Here is a 22907-nt window from a genome sequence, read left to right on the forward strand (position 1 = left end):
GTTAGTAATAGCTGGAGCAGCGGTCAGGTTCAACAACCACGGCCAAAGTATGTTCAACTCGTTTCCGCTAACGACACCCCGTTTGATCTTTTTGTTGCACATATGTCAACACTTCTAGATGACAATGATCGGCCATTAGGATTTCTTTGAGGTTAACTAATTAAGAGTCGTCCATATACTGTTTTCAAGTCATCGCAGCCACCTTGTATTGCAACCAGATCCTTTGTCGAGAACGTGGAGGACAGCATGTTTCACAAAGCACAAGCATTTCCTGTATTCGAAAAAGAAAAAAGAAAAAAAACCACCAAAAAACCCTAGGCAGAAGCAACACTCCAGTAGACATCTTGGATCGTTCAGCATCCTGCCACCACTCACTTTAGTACCGGTTCGTGGCACGAACCGGTGCTAAAGGTTCGCCACGAACTGGTACTAATGAGAGCGGCCGGCTAGCCGTTGGAATCAGCACTAATGCACACATTAGTGCCGACTCAAAACCAAACCGGCACTAATGTGCTTCACATTTGACCATTTTTCTACTAGTGATACGGTCATCTAGTTGCTGAAATAAAAACAAATGATAGAAGACAGGGAGTTTATTTTTCAGAAAATTTGCCCTGAGCAAAATAGGGTAGCAATCGGTTGGTTATTTATAGTCGCACCGTGTGTTACTTAATTGTATGGCACATCGTTGTCCTTTTTGTATTGAGTCGTTTGTGCCACTTGACTGTAAGTCTATCAAATGGCACTTCGGCCTCCTTTGCTTTGGAGGAATTTCATAGTAAAGCCCCCTTCGAAGCATATGTGTAGAAAACAAAGGAACAAAAACCTTTATAGGAAAAGAATCGAGGTGCTAGTACAAACCTATGGGACAGAGAAACAAGGGAAGTAGAAAATCAAGATGTTTGCTCCACAGGAAAGGGAAAATGGAACATGCAATCGTTTGGGAACCATCAATTGCAGTACATGAGGCCATTTCCAATGCTTCACCTTGTATAGGTGCTAAGCATGCCATATAGACCAAAAATCTGATATGACAATACAACTAAGAGGAGAGAGATTAGTTTGATGACCCCAGTAAAAATCAATGCCAAGCGCGCGAACCTAGACAAAATATGTAAATAAAGCAAGCTCACCAATACATGAAAGAGTTTAGTAGCTAAGTAATTAAATGAAGGAAGCTTAGCTACAACAAATTAAGCACATATACATTAAGGACTATAGTTGCTAAACTATTTAATGCGTTTAGCCCCTCATCTAAGCAACTATGCATTGAATGCATTGAAAGAGGTCTCACTGAAGCATCGCATGTTGTGGGCCTCTACTAGTAGCTTTTCTTGTGTCTCGGCTCACGACTCCGCCAAAAAAAAAGCTCCAGGCAGATGTTTTATTTCTTGCGATATCAGAGGCTATAGAAACTTTCCCCCGGGATTATAGCAGTTCGTTCCTGTGAATCGAACGCTACTTTCATAAAACTTTCCCTTGTTTCTTCTTCCTGTACTTTTCCTCCACAATTCCTTCAAACCAAACGTAGCTTAATTCTATAGAATAGGATTTTTATACGAATATTTTCTTTAGATTCTTCTAGTTCATAGGAATGGATTCTTATTCCTAAGTGAGATTAGTTTCTATCCTCCACATTTCAAAAAAAACATTATCCTAGATTTAATGGATTTTTTTATGGTGTGAACCAAAGGACTTCTCTTTTTCTATGTATGTGGATCGGCTTGGGCTTCCGGCTTTTGATGTTGGGCTTAGGTGAGTGGTCTGGGTAGTGGCCCAGCTAGCACCCCTTCATCATTTTGATGTTAGGCTTAGATGAGTGGTCTGGGTAGTGGCCCAGCTAACACGCCTTCATCATTTGAATAGGAGTAGCGGCAAATGTTGCCAAGATGGCGGATTCAGGCATATTGTTGTAATACTTTGTAAGGTCCTCGAGAATAATCAATAAAGTGGCCGCATGCATCTCCAGATGCAGAGGCCGGGGGTCATCCTCCTTTTCTAAAAAAAAATCCATAGGATTTAAGATACATGTCATTTCATTTTCAACAAATTTCCTATTCCTATGATAATCATATCCTATGGACTAAATGAGGCCTTCGAATAGAAGATCTCCCTCTTGTTCTCGACTTTCGACGTTGGATCAAATCAAAATCCCACCGTCGGATGCCACTCACTTGCCAGCTTCCATCTGGACCGTTGCTTATCTTAATCCAGGACTGTCCCGTTTCTCCTTAACGATAGATGCAGAGCATTTAGGCCCTGACAGTGTGCCTAGTAGTGCCTAGTGAACTTTCGAAAGAGAAAAAGACAGTGTCACTACTACTGCCTAGTGGATAGCCCATCTATCTTGAAGGAAATTCTCCGACACCGAGCTTGGGTGTCGGGAAAATCCCCGCCCTATAAATATCACTACCAGACACGACTACACGAGCACCCAGCCGTCTCCGGTGTGCAGCCACCGGCCGATAGAACAGTGCCGGCAGAAGCTGAGAAACAGAGCACCATGAGGAGGGCCGTGCTGATGTTGGTTCTGGTGTTGGTGCAATGCCTCGCGCTGGGCTGCGGCACGGCAGCGGCGGCCAGGGCGCGGCAGGGCGACCTCCTGCGCCGGCTGCGCTGGTCGTCGTCGCTGGCGGCCGTGGAGGAGCCGACCAGGGCGACGGCCAGCAGAAGACCCAAGCCGGTGCCGGTGCCGGCGGCTGAGGTCGGGCGCAAGGAGGCCGACCGCGTGGATGCGCTCCCCGGGCAGCCGCGCGGCGTGGACTTTGCGCAGTACGCCGGGTACGTGACGGTGGACCCGGCGGCCGGGCGCGCGCTGTTCTACTACCTCGCCGAGGCCGTCGGCGGCAACGGCAACGACGACGGGTCGTCGTCCAAGGGCAAGCCCCTCCTCCTGTGGCTCAACGGGGGCCCCGGGTGCTCGTCGCTGGGGTACGGCGCCATGGAGGAGCTCGGCCCGTTCCGCGTCATGAGCGACGGCAAGACCCTCTACCGCAACCCCTACTCCTGGAACCACGGTACGCAGTCACCACGCTCTCGAGTTCACCGTGGCATGAGATGATACATTGGCGAGTGATCGGGTCATGATGCAGCGGCGAACGTGCTGTTCCTGGAGAGCCCGGCGGGGGTGGGGTACTCGTACTCGAACACGACGGCGGACTACGGCCGGGGCGGGGACAACCGGACGGCGGAGGACGCGTACCAGTTCCTGGCCAACTGGCTGGAGCGCTTCCCGGAGTACAAGGGCCGAGACTTCTACATCGCCGGCGAGAGCTACGCCGGCCACTTCGCGCCGCAGCTCGCCCACGCCGTCCTCCGCCACGCCTCCCCGGCCATCAACCTCAAAGGGGTCATGGTACTCGTCGTCAAGCTCTAGCTTACACATTAATGAATCATCGTCATCAGTTGTGTGTGCATGCATGCTAAGCGATGCGATGCGTGCCGTGTCTTAAGATTGGGAACGCGGTGATCAACGAGGGGACGGACAAGAAGGGCACGTTCGACTTCTACTGGACGCACGCGCTCATCTCCGACGAGACGGCCACCGGCGTCAACCAGAACTGCAACTTCACCAACGGCGCCCAGTCGAATGATCTCTGCGACCAAGCCAACGACGACGTCGTCGAGAACCTCCGGGACATCGACAACTACAACATCTACGCGCCGAACTGCCAGACGGAAGGGCTCGTCACGCCGCCTATCACCCCCTCGGTATGTCGCCGTCGTCGTCACAGCTCACCATATTGTGACGATGGACTAAGAAATGATACTCTACCATGCATGCACGAAATATCCCGTGTATATATCTACTCCCTCCGTTCCTAGTATAAGTCTTTCTAAAGATTTCAATACAGGCTACATACGGATGTATATAGACACATTTTAGAGTGTAGATTCATTCATTTTGCTTTATATGTAGTTCATATTATAGAATCTCTAAAAAAACTTATATTTAAAAACGGAAGAAGTACTATTCACCACTACTTCGTGATTCGTGTCATGTTTTAGCCAGTGATGAAAATTGATTTATTTCATAGTATTACGTCATGTTTCATGGGCACGTTTCTCTCGTTCCAGCGTGTATCATATTGTTTCGTGGTGTATCAACAAATAAGAGTACACTTATTCCAGAGTGGATTTGTCGATACAGTATACACAACTGCACTTTGAAACAAGAAAAACCTAAGAAAACATCATGTAATACTTTGAAATAAGATATATATATATATATATATATATATATATATATATATATCAGGAAACAAGGCACAGATCTTAAAGCAGTTGTTAACAGTGAATACACGCGTGGGATATCTCATGCGTAGTACATTAACCACTCTCACAACATGTTGCCCTTGATGCCTAGACTGGGTATGAGCTTGACATCATGGTCGATGTGGTTGCTTGCCATTGTTTGAGTGGATTTACGTCGATTCCCACAACAAAATGTGTACAATAAAATAAAGGAGAAAATAAGTTTGTTTTTCTTGAGGTACTGAGTAGTGAAGTTGACTTGGGTTGTACTTTACGTGCCTCCAGATTGAGAGCTTTGATACGTGCACAAGTAATTATGTGGAGGCCTACCTCAACAAGCCAGATGTTCAAAAGGCGCTCCACGCAAACGTCACCCGCCTCAACCACCCCTGGTTAGCCTGCAGGTATCATCCACCGCTTACCCATTCTATGGTGTTATTTTAGAAGCGCCGTGTATTTAGCATATTGAGGTGAACAAAAGAGAAAGCTAAAAACAAAGTTTGTCTTCTCAGCAACAATATCTCTCATCAAATATTTAAGGATATCTAGTTAGTAAAGAAAAAACTAGAAAATAATCCATTGTACTCCCTTCGTTTTTATTTAGTCCTTATTTTAGCTTTAGTCAAAGTCAAGCTTTGTAAACTTTGACAAAGTTTATAAACAAAAATATTAACATATACAATAACAAATCAATATCATTAGATTCATTATTGAATATACTTTCACATCATATAGATTTGTTATGATAAATATTTATATTTTTTCTATAAACTTGGTCAAACTTTACGAAGTTTGACTTCAATATACTAAGTAAATAAAAACGGAGAGTACATTATATTTTACTGTCACCTCTAAATTGCATGGCAGGTTTAAGACAAGACCATCTTAGCAATCACTATACATGTCCTCATTTGTGCTAATGTTAGTCTCAGGTGTCCAAATTAGCTCAGTTCTACACTTTCTACTCATAGAAAAGCAGACAATATGGTTCGTCAAAATGAAGGCTAAACAAATCAAATTCCATTGACAACAAATCAAACGGTTTATGAAAGAATGAAAGGTCGATGTTCCACTCAAAGAACACTATTTTTCTTGCCCATTTTCAGCGAGGTCTTGACACGCTGGGTCGACAGCACCACAACTGTTTTGCCCATTATCAGGGAGCTGATGAAAAACAACATCAGAGTCTGGGTGTACAGGTACGCGTGCATCATACTAGATCGTAGCACTCTACAGATACTCATGCATGAAACTAAAATCAACGATCTTCGCAGCGGAGACACCGACGGGAACGTGCCGGTCACGGCCACCAGGTACTCCATCAACCAGCTCCAGCTCCCCGTGGCTGCGAAATGGAGGCGGTGGTTCAGCAGCACCAAGGTGCAACCTGAAATCCCCCGCCTTAATGGAACTGAAACCCTAACTGTTGAGCCCGACAAAAAATCTGCAGAATTTGTAAATGACATGTTCTTCGATCTTGTGAACGAACTCAGGGTGCTGGAGAGGTGGGCGGATACGTGGTGCAGTACAAGGGCGGCCTCAGCTTGGTGACGGTGAGAGGAGCTGGCCACGAGGTCCCCAGCTACCAGCCGCGGCGAGCGCTTCAGCTTGTCCAGGCCTTCCTCGCCGGCACAACGCTCCCTGACTGCAAAAAATGCTAAGAGGGAGTCAGGGAGATGGCAGATGGTAGTAGTACAGCAGCACCACCACCTTGAGTGCTTCACTGGTTATTACAGTAGATTTTACAGTACAAAATAGTGCTACTCCTACAAGAAATAAGTAGATTTTACAGTACAAAATAGTGCTACTCCTACAAGAAATAAGCAAAACCCTGGGATCAGGCATGATGACGTACCTTACTTTGTACACTATCTATGGTTACCGACGATTTAGTTCTTTTGCGGGGTGAAAGGGAGTTTTATTTCAAAATGATAGGGTTACAATCTCGAGACAGCTGCTCCTCACAACATGAAGGACTCGAGTTTGACCATACTGCAGTACAACACTCGGTACGGCTAGTGTGCCAAAAGATGTGCTACCCTATTCTGCTCTCGACCAATTTTACAAGGAACAAACTCCCTAGCAACCATGTGAGCTTTAATCTCTGCGTCAAGATGACCATAGGCTAATCTGGAAAGTGTGACGTCTCCAATTGGACGATCACCGGCATGTCTGAATGTTGAATGGCCAAAGCCATATCATGCATGATTGCATGAATTTCCGCTTCAAGGGCGTCATTACAATGAAAAATATATCTATATGCCGCAAAGATCGTAGTCCCATCCCTGTTCCGCAGTACCATTCCAGCAGAAGCACGCCCATCATGGCTTGAAAAAGAACCATCAACAGATAGGGCTACCCAGCTCTGATGATGGCCGAGGCCATGGAACAGGGGTTGGTGTACATTTTCTGCTCACAACACATCCATCCTCCGAGATTGGCATCTTTCCTTTTATTATCTCTTCCATACTAAATTTCCTTGCCAAATGAAGCGACTTGTAATAGCTGTCCAAGTAATCAACAGTAGCTTGAACCGGGGTCTCACCCTTTCCATGAGTAATATCATTACGTAGCTGCCATATGCGCCAAATGGTCTTTAGTTATAACAGCAAGTAATAAGCCAAGTGTTTCTCAAGAAGCAAGATCAATTTCATGATTGCTACATCAAGCACGCTACTATATTCGCACAAGATCCCATCAGCTGCCTCGCGTCACGCCAGATGATGAATCACCCAAGGGCAGCTTGTTCGTAGAGTCGACGGTAATGATGACTTGTTCTTCTCCAGTGGATTCTTCCATGCTGGGCTGCAAGGCTTCAGCAGAGAAGCTACCACCCGGCTGGTTCCTCTGCCCATTGGCCTCCGTGAACAGCTACTTCGAAGATGATAACTCTAGCTGCTTGTGCTTCCACCTGAAAGCTGTTTGCTGCGGAGCAACTGTCCATGTTGTTCATTTCTGTAGGTAAACAGGAAAACATCAATGTCAACATCAATCAGTAGATATAACTTAAAAACGTACGAGTAGGCCTATAGATTTCCATTTTTCATGATTCACTTCTTGATGGATGATGTGCAGAACCTGAAGACTGCAGACCAAGTAACTCCAGGTCCATGCTTGATGGCAGCAGCACTCCTGGAGGTACGATGTTATTTTGGTTCTCCGCCTTCAAAGTTCCTTCTAGTATGATGCCGATGTAATTATGCTCGAGTATGATGTCTTCGCCCTTGGTGTACAAGTTCATAGTAGATCCTGTGCTGACGAGAAGCCGCGTCTCTTGCATTGTCATTCTCTCGAACACACGTGGGATCAAGAGCTTAGCAATGACTGCAGCACTTTCCTGCAATTTCCATGTGCCAGTGATTAAGGAGTGGCGGATTAGATTCTTTCAAAATGCCCCCCCCCCCCCCCCCAAGAAAAAGAGATATAGATAGATATACAGGAAACATTGTCACATCTTAAGTAACCAATTTGGGTGAACAGATGCATGAGTAGTTTCATAACAAAATGGGGACCGTGCTATAAACGAATTCTCGGCCACAAGAATGTTACAGAAAATACCTAAATCATTTGAGACAAGATGACACGACAAGGCATCTAGGGGCCATTTCCCTTAACTGTAATAATCAAGGGAAACCAGAAAAATCAAAGTACTATGTTGTACTCCCTCCGTCCCATAATATAAGAGTGGGATGGAGTAGTATCTAGTGTTTTTGTTTTTGGTTTGAGGGCAGAAACAGAAGAAATGCAACCTCGACATTTCTGTTTTTCTTGTGAACATGTTGAGGGGAAAATTAGCTCGGTTTCTCTTTTTAGAAATTTTGAACTCTTAAATTTGAGATTGGGTACAAACAAGAAATAATTCTACTCAAACTTGGTTCAAAAAGAAAAGAGGAAACGCCACTCATCTGCAAGGTTCTGGTTCTTCGACTGGTAGCCAGCAGTTTCGCTACGTGGTGAACTGGTGATATTAAGTAAAATCCAGAAAACATCTGCTTCTATGCCCTCGTAGAGTTCAGAAGAAAAAAAAAACTAATTGCGCAGTTGCAGTAGATGTACAATAATCACTGAATTTAGTAAGCACACAAGCAAACAGTAAATTTAAAGCACACCTGCCACAGAAAAGCCTCAACAGAAGGATCTGACCGACGCAATTGATCTATCTTTTCAGCTTCAATGAAGAAACAGCGGACGAGAGAATCTGTAATCATGTCACAGAGACAAGACTTTCCTGTTAGCACCTCGTATAGACCCAAAGTGCTTCCATGTGAGAAAATTGGGTGCAAAGAATGCCTGCTGCTTAGCCTCTGACTTCTCCACTGTCGAAAAAAGGGGGTAACTCAGGGGGCGGTGAAATGGCTACCGAGAGCACATGCTCCCAGTGTGAACAGTTAATTCGTCAAAAATGTTGAAGGTATATACTCCAACAAAATACAGTACTGTTTAGAGCAGTCTTAAGCAGAAACATACCTTTACTGCTCCAATCGAAACAATCCATATACCAGTTGCTCTTAAGCCTTCCATATAAAGGGCTGCCCCATGCCCTTTTACTTTTTCTTTTGTATTGCTTAACAAAGGAGCACGCACAGCAGCAGGCAGCATGCTGACTAATGGATGGGCGCCTAAAAGATCGCTAACTCTTGGCATTTTCACTAATTGTGGATTCCTCTTAAGCTTCTTCAGATCTGTCTGACAAGTGATTAACTTACATGAATTGTGAACTGAAACCACTTTGGCAATTAATTTTCGAAGCAAAAGACAAGTCAAACACTCCACTACCTGCCAAGCATCATCCAGATGTGCCATTTCTTTTTCTTCCAGTAACCCAGTCTTCCATAGGTTTTGAACATTCTCACTCAAGTGTGTCAATACAGCATATGTTACTTGTCGACTCTTTAGCACACAAAGAAGCTGAAAATGTGGAAACACCTTCAGAATCTAGGCAACAATGAACTCTCAGGTTCACCAATGGAGACTGCCTTGTTTATTCATATAGTGAGTTTTTTCATCACTACTGCAGAATTGTTGTATGACAATGAAATGAAGTATTCCAAAGTAATATAAAACTAGGGCCTGTCTCGAATGTAGAGAGTTCTGCAACAATTTCACATGAATTTTGCAGGAAACAAAATCTGAAAAACAAAACTAACAAAATCAATTCCAAACTCCGAAGCTAACCATTTCAACCACTCACCCTAGCGATGCCATACAAGCACATGGAAATTCTCTACAGATCAAACTAGAGTCCCAATTCAGTTGAGATGGTGCTTTCTCGAGTTTTGCAAAAGATAACTGGTTGTTGAGTGAACTGTCGAGCTATTGTGCTGGAGGCTGAAGGCTCCGTAATAGTCATTAAGTCAACAGATAAATGCACATTGTAAGCACAAACCTGAGGGAATGTACAGCGAACTTCTTCCAAGAACTTCCTAGCTTCCTCTCCCCCAGCATTACTTTCATCAATAACAATTTTTGCAATCTCACTATCACCTGACGAAAGAAGTATACGGAACACTGGTAAGTAACTAGGGTTATATGTGCAAGTTGAACTCCACATATCTTAAAAAATAGGGTCAGAGGAGAAAATAGAAGGATTTAAAACTGTTGAGGACGATGACTTTAGACAGGCCTTACATAGTTCAACCTTAATAAGCTAAATGGTTTGAGCCATGCGTCCATCTGCACCATACTACTTTCCACGTATCTTAAAAAATAGGGTCTGTAGCTGATTGATTCTACAGAAAGATAGACTGGCTCCGACAAGTAACAAAAATACTACTTTCTGTTCTGCTTATGGACTATAACGACGGACACCTACGCATAACATCTGGCATGTGCGCCACGTAGTGTGACTAATATTCATTTACTCACACCCATCCATGGATTGGATACTAAGTTCTGGAATTGGTAGCAAAGAAATGGTAAATAACAAGCACATAAAAGCATTCTAAAAGTTTTCCAAGATTTTACCAAGAAAATCTTGTAGTTGTCTCCTTGCAATTCTATGAGCACGAAGAAATGCAGCACAGATGTAACATCCTGACTCCAATCTTTGTACTGTGAAGTATGTGATAAAACTTTGTGGTAACATGCTTGCAGAAAGGAACCTATAGTAACTTGGGAAATGGACATTGGACTGCAAACTGTTCCAATCGCATAATGGTCGGCTAGAAACAAGATCCATAGCTTCATCAACTGATTGCATCAAAATATTGGCTGTAGCTTGAGTTATCCGTCCCTCGTCAAGCATTGCCCAGTAACTGGCTTGCACACCTGAAAACAATATTTACAAAAAGGAGAAATAATCTTTGTTAACTGATCGCATTTAATATGAAACTAAACATCTCCATAAAATACAGAGACAAGATAGAATTATGGACGTATCAAGCCAACTATTTAAGGGCAAAAAAGAAAAGCAAACAAAAGGCTGCCTACCATTCAAAAGACGCATTCGGCCATCCCTTAAATTCATGGTATGTATGTGATCATGATTGTCATCATGTGGATGTGCATGTTCATCTTCCAAGTTACTCAAGCCTGTGATGTATTTCTTAACTGTAACCCAGTCAGCAGGACCAAGCTCCTCATCATCTTTGAGATCACCAAAAGCTTCTAATGTCTTGTTTAGAATTTCATGTCTAGCATAATTCAACATGCGAAGCTGCAGCAGTAATCAGAATACAACTTTTATGCCAAACCATAAAGTACTGATATTTCTGGAAGCAACAAGGTATCAGTCACACAAAACCTACTCCTCGGAGTTGCTGGATGAAGAAGTTTAACTAAAAATAGTAGTAAGCAAGGCTCAGAACACCTTTGGGACTTACAAATAGGTTCAACTGAAAGAGAAATTAATCATTTTTATGCCATGGTTATATAAGATGCTAATCCACCAACCCTGAACTCATAGGCACAGAAATAAAATATGTGTAACAATCACACCATATAATCTTCCTATTTACTAATTAATCTAAGGGAAATGAAAGAGGAGATAGAGTTCAAAAGATTTCATAATAGCACACAGAAAAGTAAATTCTTCAACTCCAAGGTTAAAAAACCCACAGATGAAACCTGTAATTTGTAAAGCTAACCTTTGTTACTGACAGGTTGTCCATACCAAGTGCGTGCAACAAAAATTGTGTGGTAGAACCATTCAATATCAGTGTCAGAAACACGATGCCACCAGTGAAGAACACAAACTGCAAAAACATGGATAAAATAAGCCTTGCTCAAAATTAAATTTTCTGATTTTGTATTTTGTCAGGAAAAACTAACCTACCATTGTTCCGACTTCTGGTTTCAGAAAAGGTTGAGCTGTATCACTAGCATGCTGGTAGAAAGTAACCCAGTAACACCTCAAATTATTATCATAGACTAATTTTTTGAAGAACAAAAGTAGACTAATATAGTGATAATAAGAGACAAATGAGATGGTCAAGTGGTACATGAATATAACTTACTTTAACAGACAGTGCTAATGATAGGGAAACAGCACCTCGCAGCCCAGACCAAACAATGATTATGGCTTCTTTGAAGTCCAAACCATACCCAAAGTAGCGCAACAAAAGATATAGAGCACCGACAACTGCAGCCCGTGCCATTTGTACATAGAAATAGAGCAGAAGAAGAAACCCCCATGAAGTGCCTGAAAGAGCAAGAGATAAACGGAATTTATACACCATATGAGTAGGTTTACTGAATTCCCCGATGATTGTACAACATGCTACATATTGGAGGAAAAAAAGGGGGGTGGGAGGAGGGGGGGGGGGGGGGGGGGGGGGGGGGGGGGGGGGGGGGGGGGGGGGGGGGGGGGGCAGGATAGGCCCCAACCCCCAACCTAGAGACTAGGAGCAGTAGTTAGACATGTATGCATATTTCTGGTTCAACAGCATGAAGATGGATTAGAACAAGAAGTATCGTACACAGAAGTTGTTTTAAGCACTCGCAAATACGATCAAACTGCAATCTACTGACTAACATGATTCACTTTTTTAAAGGTCAAGAAAAGAAAAATGCAATGACAGCAAACACCAATTGTGCTGCCCCGAAGATAGGTGATTAAAACAACATATCTCAGCAGAACTATTGGCTAACTGAGATGCCAAGTGTTTATCCACATAATCAGTTGGCTGCAGTTGCGGCATTCATAATTGAGCTGATGATTCCCAGTAAATTGATAAGCATGACAAAGAAGTGTGTTATAAGAGGATTTAGTTCAGTAACTATGTCAACAACTCGTTACCATGATGTATAATAAAGCACTCACTGAACCAACACAGGCATGAAATGATGCTGCATGATGAAAACTACGAACAGCATGCTTTTATAATAAACCAAAGAAAGGTTCAGTTGGCAATGAACAAGGAGAATTTAAAATGAAGTACTGTTTTGCAGTTTTCATGAAAACAAACTGTAGACAAAGATAAATGAAGATATTACCGTGCCTCTCAAAATGGACATTATGTCTTAGCACACCATCTGCAATAATAACCCCACTGAGGGTAATACACACATGTAAGAAACATCGTAATGGTGTCAATATAAAGTGAACTATCAAACTAAATAAATGCAAGCACAGTCTGGTTTGGGCGTTTAGCTATGAAAAATAGAAGATCTGAAAAAAATCAAAAAATATGAAAGTTGGACAATATTGATACCTCAGTATGAAAATAATTGTGTTCGCAATGTAAGCAACTATTTCCCTGAATACAAATAAAACAGCAGTAAGATACAAATAGGCAATCTCAGAAAATATGAGAACATACATAAATTTTGAGTGTGTCATAGCGTCTGCTCAGGGTGTCGTGAGCGCGCAAGAGAAAGCGTACTTACATAAGATGACCTGTTCGTACACAAGGCCTAAGGGATCTTCTACAAGACCGTACCCAATACCCATTGTACTAGGGAAGGACTTACCCTGAAGGATCCAGCGTTTAAGCCGACTAAGAATGGTGCCATCTATGAGACCAACCCGGAGAGGATCAAGCCCTGACAAAAAGACGCATATATAGGAGGACAACTCAATTCAAACTCAAGCAACACAACCCTGTTCTTTTGAGGAGCCAAGCATGGAAATCGCCATCCGCCGAGGATAGACCCCATCCACTACACCTTCTTTGTTAAAATCCTCGAGATAATAGAGAAAAGTGGGACACTAGAGTATTGTCAAGTGTTATATAGTGCTGTGTATAGGCCTGTGTACTTTCTCCCTTATATAGGGGTTCATTTGCATATGTACCTTGTACTTCTCTGGCTGTTTGGCCCATAGCTATACAAGGGTTCAGTTCGTAACAAGTATTACCCATACAGGAGCCTGAACCTTGGGTAAGTCTGTGTCAACTGAGTCATCTATGGGGTGCCGGCGTGCATTGCTCGACACCCAAAGCGTATGAATATTACGATCGCAGGATCGAGAGCTCAGGGATGGAATATGACAAAACATTCCTACCACGTGCACATACTAGTTTGATAGTATAGTAAAATTTGGTGTAATCATTACTCTCACTTTGTTGCCAGTTACAAACTCTAAAATTCTACTAAGGCTACTTCAGGAATCAGGGCAATGATGACAATGATAATACATGGTCATTTAGAAGACAAAATATTAAATCGGGTGCGTTTGTGTTTTTGCGAGGGAAAAAATAGAAGTGGACAAGTAACTATATACTGGGCATGAACAAACTTGGCAACTGGTATCCTAATGCAAGGACATAAATTTATCAAAATCTCCTGAAAGTATAGGTTATGCTGACAGAAAAAAAGCATGACCAGGATTATGGAACTGACAGAATACATGAGGAACAGTGAACAAGTTAGCCTATGTGACCAGGAATACCATGATCACTGTTGAGAATCTTGATCTTGCTGATAATATAAAAATAATATGAAAGGACATATGTTGCTAGAACAATACCAGAAATCATGCAAACTTCGGCGATTGTCGCCCTTAAAAGTAGTTTTTGCAAAAGCTGCATAGAACCTGCCAGACATGGCAAAGTTAACACTGGAGGAACGAGATTAAAGGATATGCCAATCAGATGTGAAGACAAGTTTTACTAACATTCCCAAAGCTGTGACGGTCAAAATACCAGAGTACTTCAGTGCATCTTGCACCTGACATGAACAATATTAGCTAAAGAAAATAACCACCAAAATACTAAATAACTGGTGGCTTCTATATCAGAACTCATAGATGATTTTTTTTTTCCGGAGAAAACATGACAAAGAACCAGTAGAACCAAAAATCCGAACTGATGGAGAAGGTTGGGCAATCTTAAACATGGACAGAAAGAGGGCAAGCAAAATTTTAGTTTAAATTGGAAAGGCCGAGGCTTGAACCCAAGACCACTTGGTTCTGAATTCATATTAAGTTTAATGCACCCAACCAATAGAACCAAAAGTCCGAACTGATGAAGAAGGTTGGGCAATTCACATATACTTCAACATTGTACATGCATATCTGGAACTTGCATTAGATTACCAGTAAAACAACATCAAGACTCATGAGCAATTTGCAAAATGAGCTAGCACAAAAGATAATTCTAGGGCTGGTACTAAGACTCACAACTCATTCAGTTTGTTGTGAACTATTTCAAAAAACTGAACAAATTATAGCCTTACAAAAAGAGTATGAGAGCTTGAATATCTTCTTTGTCATTGGGATGAAAACAGTTCACTCTCTTCAGATTCTAGATATCTAAATCAGGTAGCTACTTTGCCATATGCATATCAAGAAGTTACCTCAGATTACTAGTAAAATAGCATCAAAATCAATATTGCAAAAGGAGAAACATGATTCTAGGACTGATGCTAAGACTCCTTCCATTTGCTCTGAACTATTTCAATAAACTGAACCAATTGTACCCTTCAAAAGAAAAGGCAGGAGTACGAGAGCTTGAATATGTTCATTATCTTACAGTATAGAAAGCAATATAGCTGACAGCAAGAGTTAGCGTCATCTCCAAGATTGTATCGTTGAAAGTAAAGCCAAGCCATAGTAATGATATGATTGCAAATGCAAGGCCCAGAGCAACACTGGTCAAAGAAGATGCCAGTTAGTATTAGAAGCATGGTAGCCATATTTGGCAATTTGATTGAAAAAAAAAAACATTCTACGTACGCTCCAAGTGAAACTTCCGATAAGAACATCAATATAGACCCTGTATTGAAGCTTCTTCCAAGCACCATTTGTAAGAATAACTGATAGACAACAACAGAAACCCTGTAGAAAGTGTATGTCCATTTAGTGGGAATTGCGGTTCAAACACAAAAGTATTATATTGGTGCACAATGAAATTTTACGACATCGAAAAGTTATTTTCATTTATTTAAGCTTTCCCTACCCCACACTTTAGTTGATACAGAAGTATCTGCAGATACAGAGATCAGATGTCAGGCCATAGTTAAGTTAAGTAAATCCTGTTTTAACCTTCATAATCCCTTAGATTGGAAAAGGAAAACAGCCTTGGATTTAGTATTGTCATGCGTGAAGTCTTCCCTCATTCAGATTAACTTGTACACTATATTCTCCAGAGCCTTTGCCATAAACATGTGTGTCAGGTCTCAGGAACAACTGTACTGCTACAACTAATACTTTGAATTTTAGTTTTAAGTACAAGTACTAATGAGCATTTTTCCAACCAGAGAGTGGACCAGTCGAACATTCGAAGAAGAAAAAACTTGTAACATATCTATTTGAGTCACAGGTTGTATCTTTCTTCTCATAATCGGAGTTCCTCCAACAAAATTGGCATGAAAACAGAAAAGCATGTTTAGATTGAAAAAAGGCATACCCATCGTTCATCAAGGATTCTCCCTCAATAATCGTACTGAGCTTTTTACTTGTTCCAAGCTCTTTTAGAACTGCAACCACGGCCACAGGATCAGTGGCACTAAGCAGACCACCAAGCAACAATGATGTTTCCCAGTTCTAATCATATGGAGAAGTAAGCTACAGATAATGGACTAGCTAGTATCAAAGTATTAAAGTCAGTGGTATATGTCCATTTTAAACTTAGGTACACACCTTGAGAGCAGTGCCAAGCAAAAATGTTGACATTAGCACACCAGGGCCAGCAAGTAAGAGCATCTGCGCCATGCATTTCTACAAAATAAACATTTTAATATTTTAGTACACACAGAACAAAGACATATGCACCCGCAGTGCTAATATCACAACAGAAAACTGGCAGGGGAGTAGATCAACATAAGCACCAATACTAGAGAAACCAAATATGTGTGCTAACAGAGAACAATAGGAACTTCATGGTAAAAAAAACAGAGAACAATAGGAACTAAAGGTGGTTTGCATTGAGACCATGGTTGTATCAAACATGAGCTTATGTGACTAACTGGATGGAAAAATATTATGGATAATCAATGATATTAACTGAGCAGAGAATTAGTATGGCCTGTGAAGTTTTCTTGATGTCGGTTTGGTCATTTCCTCTGTTCTAAAGAGCTGCCTTTTGTACGAAGACTCGATGCTGCTCTCGCTCTGGGAGGGATCGAAAGAAATAAACTGCCATGTGTTCAACCACAGAGGAACTCATGTTATCTGTGCTCACGTCATCCGGAGTAAAACTTCAGTTTGGACCAAGGTATGAGCAGCAGGCCTGGGATGCCTATCCTCCGGCCCTGATGATGTATATGGTGTTCCTTAGTTTTATTCTCTAATCGCCATCTAGTTTCCTTTCTTTTTTACTAGTACTAGTAAATGCGTACGTGCAACGCACGTTAATATGTAGGCAATATATTAATTACACGTGGATATTAGGTATGCTATTATTTGTGTGTTAATCCTGTGATTAGTGCAATATTTGGTATGATATTAATTGCACGTTAAACACGTTTAACGCTTGCCATTGGAGCAGTCTAGATCATTGGATTGACTTAGTTCGATGGTTGAGATCAGTTGGATCTGCCCCTTTGGGTCTTTTTATATTGGTATAGATATAGATTTACTGCTTGGCAAGAAATAGTAATCATAACTGAATAAAGATCAATCAGCTTTAAATTAAGCCACTCAGATTTCAGCATAGATAGGCAGACTTGGAAAGATACCTTTATCTGGTGTGCTTCCATCGAGAAGGCGCTCTCAAACAAAAGGGCCGGAAGGAAAGCAGCCAGGAGAAGATCAGGATTTATGTTAGCCCCTGCAATTTTTGAAGCACAATCAGCAAGCGGTTAATTCAGAAGTTGAATAAACTAATTCTCAAGTACTGTGTTGTTCCAGTCTTCAAAATAATACGTCCATGGTGAACTCACTCACAGATACGCATGCCAGCTCCAAGTTTGCCTAGACCGTCTTTCGTCCGGTACTCTGGATGTTGAACAGTATTTACAAACTGTCAGACTGAGTCCGTCGTGCAGCAAAGGAATGGAACCACTCCGACTTTCGCAGGGGGGGGGGGGGGGGGATAAACAACATACCTAGTGACCCTAGGGCGACACCGAGGACAAGGAGGGCGATGGTGTAGGGAACGCGCGTGCCGCGGAAGAGGTGGCGGCAGGCGGCGCCCAGCACGAGGGACACGCCGGCGAAGAGCACGGCGTCGTCGGGCTCGACGGCGGTCGCCATCAGAAGGGAGGAACCAGACTCGAGATACTGTCGGTACTGCTTCCTGAAGAAGTGGCGTATTCCTGGGAGCACAATTGCTCTGTATGACTGCAAATTGGATAAAAGATAAAATGAACTTATTAAATGTGTAGGCGTGAGGTTAATTTAGAAATACTGGATTGGCAGCAATTCAAGTATAAAATCGCCTCCAAAAAACACATGTGACAATGGTACCAACTTTCTGAGCAATCGGCATCATATAATATTACAAATACTTATAGATACATCCATTTATCCATTTCTAGGACAAGTATTTTCGGACGGAGGGCACAAAAAGGTAAATATTTACAGAAGTTCGTGAAAAAATCATCCTTACACAACCCAACCCCTGCATAATTCAATATGTAGACGGCTGAAGAAAGCTAGGACTGTTATAGTTTCTCCGGATTTGACCATCTATCTTCAAGTAGTAGTCCGAGAAATAGAAAGAGTGTCGCAATTCCGCATAACAAATTGGACAACTAGGTCACATCGGTATACACAAAATAACAAAAATATCCCAAGTGAACAATGATATGCACTGAAGGGCTACTCAAATATGTCCCAGTTAAGACTTCCTCAGAGATTCCAAACTTCGAAGCATGTCATAAATTTCAAATTATACCATTTTGTAATTATCTAACAAGATGGCATTTCAAAACATTGGTGTATAAATAATCTGATATGCTTGTTTCTTGTACATGGATGGATCTAATCTGATATGCCACTGCTTCAAGTATGATGGTGGGCTCTCCGTGGAAGTGCTAGGGTTACCATAGTCGGCATGATCACTCTGAGCGGCAGAGAGCATGAAACATAAAGGCGAGTCGAGCGGATCGGCTAAGGACCCGGCCGAAGAACTACTTGATTGGCTACATCTGCATGAAGAAGGTGTTGAGGAGTTCGTATGGGAAGATGAGATCACAGACCCGTCGAGAAAGCCAAGTGGATGGCAATTGCTAAGGTACATACTACGCGAGGGTTTAGCCCTAGCACGCTGTTCGCGGATATGAGATCGGCGTGGAACCCGACAAAGGAAGTGATCTGGAGACGTGTTCAGGAGAATTTATTCAGTCCAGTTTGATGCCTAGGCAATGATCATGGGACCATGGTTCTTCAGAAATCAGGCGTTCCTTATGGAAGAACTAGATCATTGATGGCGCGCGTTGCCGCGCCCGTCTATATAGAATTTCTTAATCTTAAATATAGAAAGACATGAATCATGAACTTTAATTAAATTTGCATCTAGTAATCTATTTGTTAGCAATAGTAGAGACGTGAACTTCAGTTGGCTTGCAAAAAGGTATTGGGTTAGTGTGGCAGGACATGGTGTTTCTTCGGTCTAATGGGCTTCAATCGGTGCGAGAACACGTGATGGTGTAGATGGTTAAACTAAGCAAAGGAAAGTGTGCTCGATCATATTTGGGACTGTAGATCCATACACAGCGTATACTGATGTTTCTAGAAAAGGATAAGATAAAACTGCACTTTGTTTTCTTTGGTAAAAAGGGAGAACACATACTACAATGCAACGTTTTGATATTTTGCAATGGGAACTTCTAGAAATTTTTAGTGTGGGGAGAAAATACATGATGCACTAAATATATTTATCTGATATGTTGCTAACTAATCGATCTTATCTTAAATAAAGTTGCACACCATTATTTTTTCTGTGTGTTGGCCAGACATAACATGCACATTTTTAGTATTTTGCTTTCATGAATCAAAGAATTAAGAGAATGCACACATGGACATCCAAGAAGAAATCTGATTTGTGCATTTCATCGAACAAAGGACCGACCAAATCTGAAGCTAATAAAGGGGGCAAAGATAGTAGTATGAAGGAAAGGCACATACGATTGAAGATTTGTAGTGTCCTTTGAGCTACAGCAGTGATTCAGTGGTACACATGCACGGGAGTGAGAGGGCGCCCGTGACGCTGAGGATTAGCCAGATATTGCTTCTCACCACGCAAGCACCGGCCACCATGGCACCTGCCCTGTACCGCGTCCGCTCGAGTTGCAGAACAGCCAAAGCACTCCATGCCCCCGTTCATCCTAGAAACTGTGAGATGAGTGAAAAACAGTCCTACCTTCAGATTCTTTAATCATTCTGATATGTATAATGAATATGCGATGCAAATTTGAAAAAAGGGTAAAATAAAAATCATACATTAGGGTGCCCAAACCAATTTCATCTCCAACTTAAAATGAGCAATCAACATGCCCACTCACCGATTCCACACAGATCAAACTTCTAGAGTTCCTTTTCCATGGCCGGACCGCCATGGGGATGGACTGATTACACAGCAAGCAGACACGAACAAGTGACCTGATGACTTGAGTTCGCTTGTTTGTCCGGTGGTCTTGTAGCAAGCAGGTACGAACAACAGCTGTGATGTCCTGAAACTCTGAAGCTAGGTGTTATATAGAAGATTGTAAGCCCCAAGAATGTTACAGTATTGACAGACAGCGGCACTTTTGCGTTATCTGACTAATGTAGCGGCACGGATAATGTTTCTAACTGACTGCAACATGGCCAAAATGAGTGGTTGTCATTTTCATAAGAGAAAATATGGGCTTGTCCTGTTAGTGTAAGACCTACAGTTTGTATTGGCTAATAACCTGATTTGGAAAACAAATGTGTTAGGCAAAGAAGCGTATGCAGGAGCATATTCTTCAGAGCAGCAGTTCGGTAACAGCCAAAGCACTCCGTGCTCCCGCTCGTCCCAGAAACTGCGAGATACTGAAAAACAGTCCTACATTCAGATTCTTATAATTATTTTGATATATATATAACGAATATGTGGTGCAAATTTGACAAAAGGGTAAAAAAATAAAAATCATAGATTAGGGTGCCCAAACCAATTTCATCTCAAACTCGGGATGACCGATCAGCATGCCCAAATAAAGGTGTACATGCAAAATCCTTGCCTAAGCGCCCACTCACCAACCCACGCAGATCAGACTTCTAGGGCTCCATACGAATCAAAGAGAGGGGGCGTGGTGAGTGCTTACGGAATGCACGAGGAGTACCTCTCCCTTGCGAGGGCAGCGCCGCGAGCGACCTGGGCGGAGGCGTGCGGCGACGGGGGCGGAGGCGTGCGGCGACTGGGGCGGCGGCGGGCGTGTCCAGTCCGGGTTCGAGCCGTCCACTGGACCTCCTCCTTGCATCGATACCGCACCTCTCGTCGATCCAAATCCAATAGAGGGAAAATCCTATTGCCCGCTCACTGCGGCAAACTGCCGGCGCTTCGCACAGGGGCGAGCGACCGAGCGATGCTTTGGGCCGGCCCACTTAGGTACATAGCTTACGAACTGCCAACTTCGGTTTTCTGAACCTTCTAGAAGGTTCTATGAACCGGTTTTTTTCCTTTTATTGGCTTTCCACTTTTGTGTTTCTTTATCTTTTCTCTTTTGTTTCTGTTTCTTTTTCATTTTTCGTTTTTTGTTTCCTTTTCTTTTTCAAGTTTGTTTTCCTTTTTCAGAACATGTTTGCAGTTTTATTCATTTATGAACCTTCTAGAAGGATTTTTTATTCATTTTTCTTTTCTTCTCTTTTTTCAGAAAATATCGAAAAAAATAAATTTTCCTCGTGTTTCCAAAAAATGTTCAGTTTTTGAAAAAATGTTCTCAAAATTCAAAAATTGTTCTCGTTACACAAAAAAGTTTAAAACTTTCGAAACTCAGAAAATGTACCAGATTTCAATTTTTCCTCACATATTCAAAAAATGTTCGCGCTTCCAAAAATATTGGGGATTTTTCAAAATTGTTCTGCGTTTCAAAATTTGTTCTCAAGACTCAAAAAATGTTCGTGCTTTAAAAAATTGTTCACGCTTCCAAATTTGTTCTGGATTTTTCAAAAGTGTTCTCTGTTTCAAAATTTGTTCTCAAGATTCAAAAAAACGTTTATGCTTTAAAAAGTAGTTCACACTTCCAAATTTGTTCTCAAGATTTAAAAATCATTCGTGCTTTAAAAAATTGTTCACAAATTCCAAAAATGTTCATGTTTTTGAAAAATGTTTGGGAAATACAAAATTTGTTCGTTTTCATAAAATTTGTTCACATATTCAAAAAAAATCATGTTTCAAAATTTGTTCACAAAATAAAAAAAATTCCCGCATGTTTAATTTTTTCACTAATTAAAAATTTTTGTTCCTATTTCCGAAAATTGTTCACATATTCCAAAAAGTACTGCAGTTTTTTTTAAAATAATCATGATTTCGAAATTCATACCCAAATTCAAAAAATGCTCGATTTTTGTAAAAATAGTTTAATTTTGAAAAATATTCAGTTTTCCAATTTTGTTATTGTTTTCAAAATATGCTTTGCGTTTATGAAAAGTAGTTCATAATTTACATATATTCACGTATTCAATTTTTTGTTCCTGTTTGTTTTTAAAAAATTTGAGTCCCCTAATAATGTTTGTGTGTTCAAAAAGTGTTTCTTTTTAAAAAATTACGCTTCAAATTTTAAAATAAGTTCTAATGTGCAACGGGTTATAGTTCATATACTGCGGGTTGCCACTGTACTCACTAAATATTAGATAGTATAGTGTCTACTAACATGCTTCCCTGCCCGGAGGACTCGAGTTGGATCCCTCGCCCACAAGTTTTAATTTTATGGAATTGGGTGAATTGGTTTTTATTTTTTGCCGCCGCGACAGTTTATTTAATCTTCTGCTGCTATTCTTTCAAAGTAGCTAGCCTGGTGCAGTGCCTAGAGCATCGCGCACAACTATAGAAGGTCGTGGGTTTGAATCCTATTGGTGCAGCATGCTCTTTTTTTGCAAATTTGTCATTCTTGAAGGACAGCGAATGGGCCGGCCCAGTTGCACGACCCCCTGTTTGGCTGCAAAAAGCGGCATATAAGAGGTCCCCCAATAGAGCTCCTCACGTTGGGGGGACTGGATGAACTCTTCCGAACCGCACCACTGGACCCCCTTCACCGAAGCGCATGGGCCAGAATGAGCTGGGTGACGGCCCAGTGAACCAGAGGCCTCCATTTTGGCCTCTGGAGCAGCAGGCCGTAGGACAGTTGGCCCACTGTTAATCAAACGCGGG

At 41.8% G+C, this 22907-nt stretch overlaps 1 protein-coding gene and 1 pseudogene across 4 annotated transcripts; one reads left to right on the forward strand and one right to left on the reverse strand.

The window, feature by feature from the left end:
* Positions 1-2470: 2470 nt before the first annotated feature.
* LOC125535896 (serine carboxypeptidase II-3-like) lies at positions 2471-6034 on the forward strand. Of its 4 annotated transcripts, XM_048698964.1 has the most exons (7): positions 2472-3017; positions 3093-3355; positions 3454-3711; positions 4540-4658; positions 5361-5453; positions 5529-5634; positions 5748-6031. In XM_048698964.1, the coding sequence occupies exons 1-7, from the start codon at positions 2504-2506 to the stop codon at positions 5913-5915; spliced, it is 1521 nt and encodes a 506-aa protein (XP_048554921.1). In that variant the 5' UTR covers positions 2472-2503; the 3' UTR covers positions 5916-6031. The 4 variants fall into 4 exon arrangements, with proteins under 4 accessions (XP_048554919.1, XP_048554918.1, XP_048554921.1 ...); XM_048698962.1 differs by having other exon boundaries at positions 2471-3017; positions 5361-5634; positions 5748-6034; XM_048698963.1 differs by having other exon boundaries at positions 5529-5924.
* Positions 6035-6782: 748 nt separating this feature from the next.
* LOC125535895 lies at positions 6783-21041 on the reverse strand (annotated as a pseudogene).
* Between the last annotated feature and the right edge of the window lie 1866 nt (positions 21042-22907).

The sequence above is a fragment of the Triticum urartu genome, chromosome 2 (assembly GCF_003073215.2).
Source record: "Triticum urartu cultivar G1812 chromosome 2, Tu2.1, whole genome shotgun sequence".
NCBI lineage: Eukaryota > Viridiplantae > Streptophyta > Magnoliopsida > Poales > Poaceae > Triticum > Triticum urartu.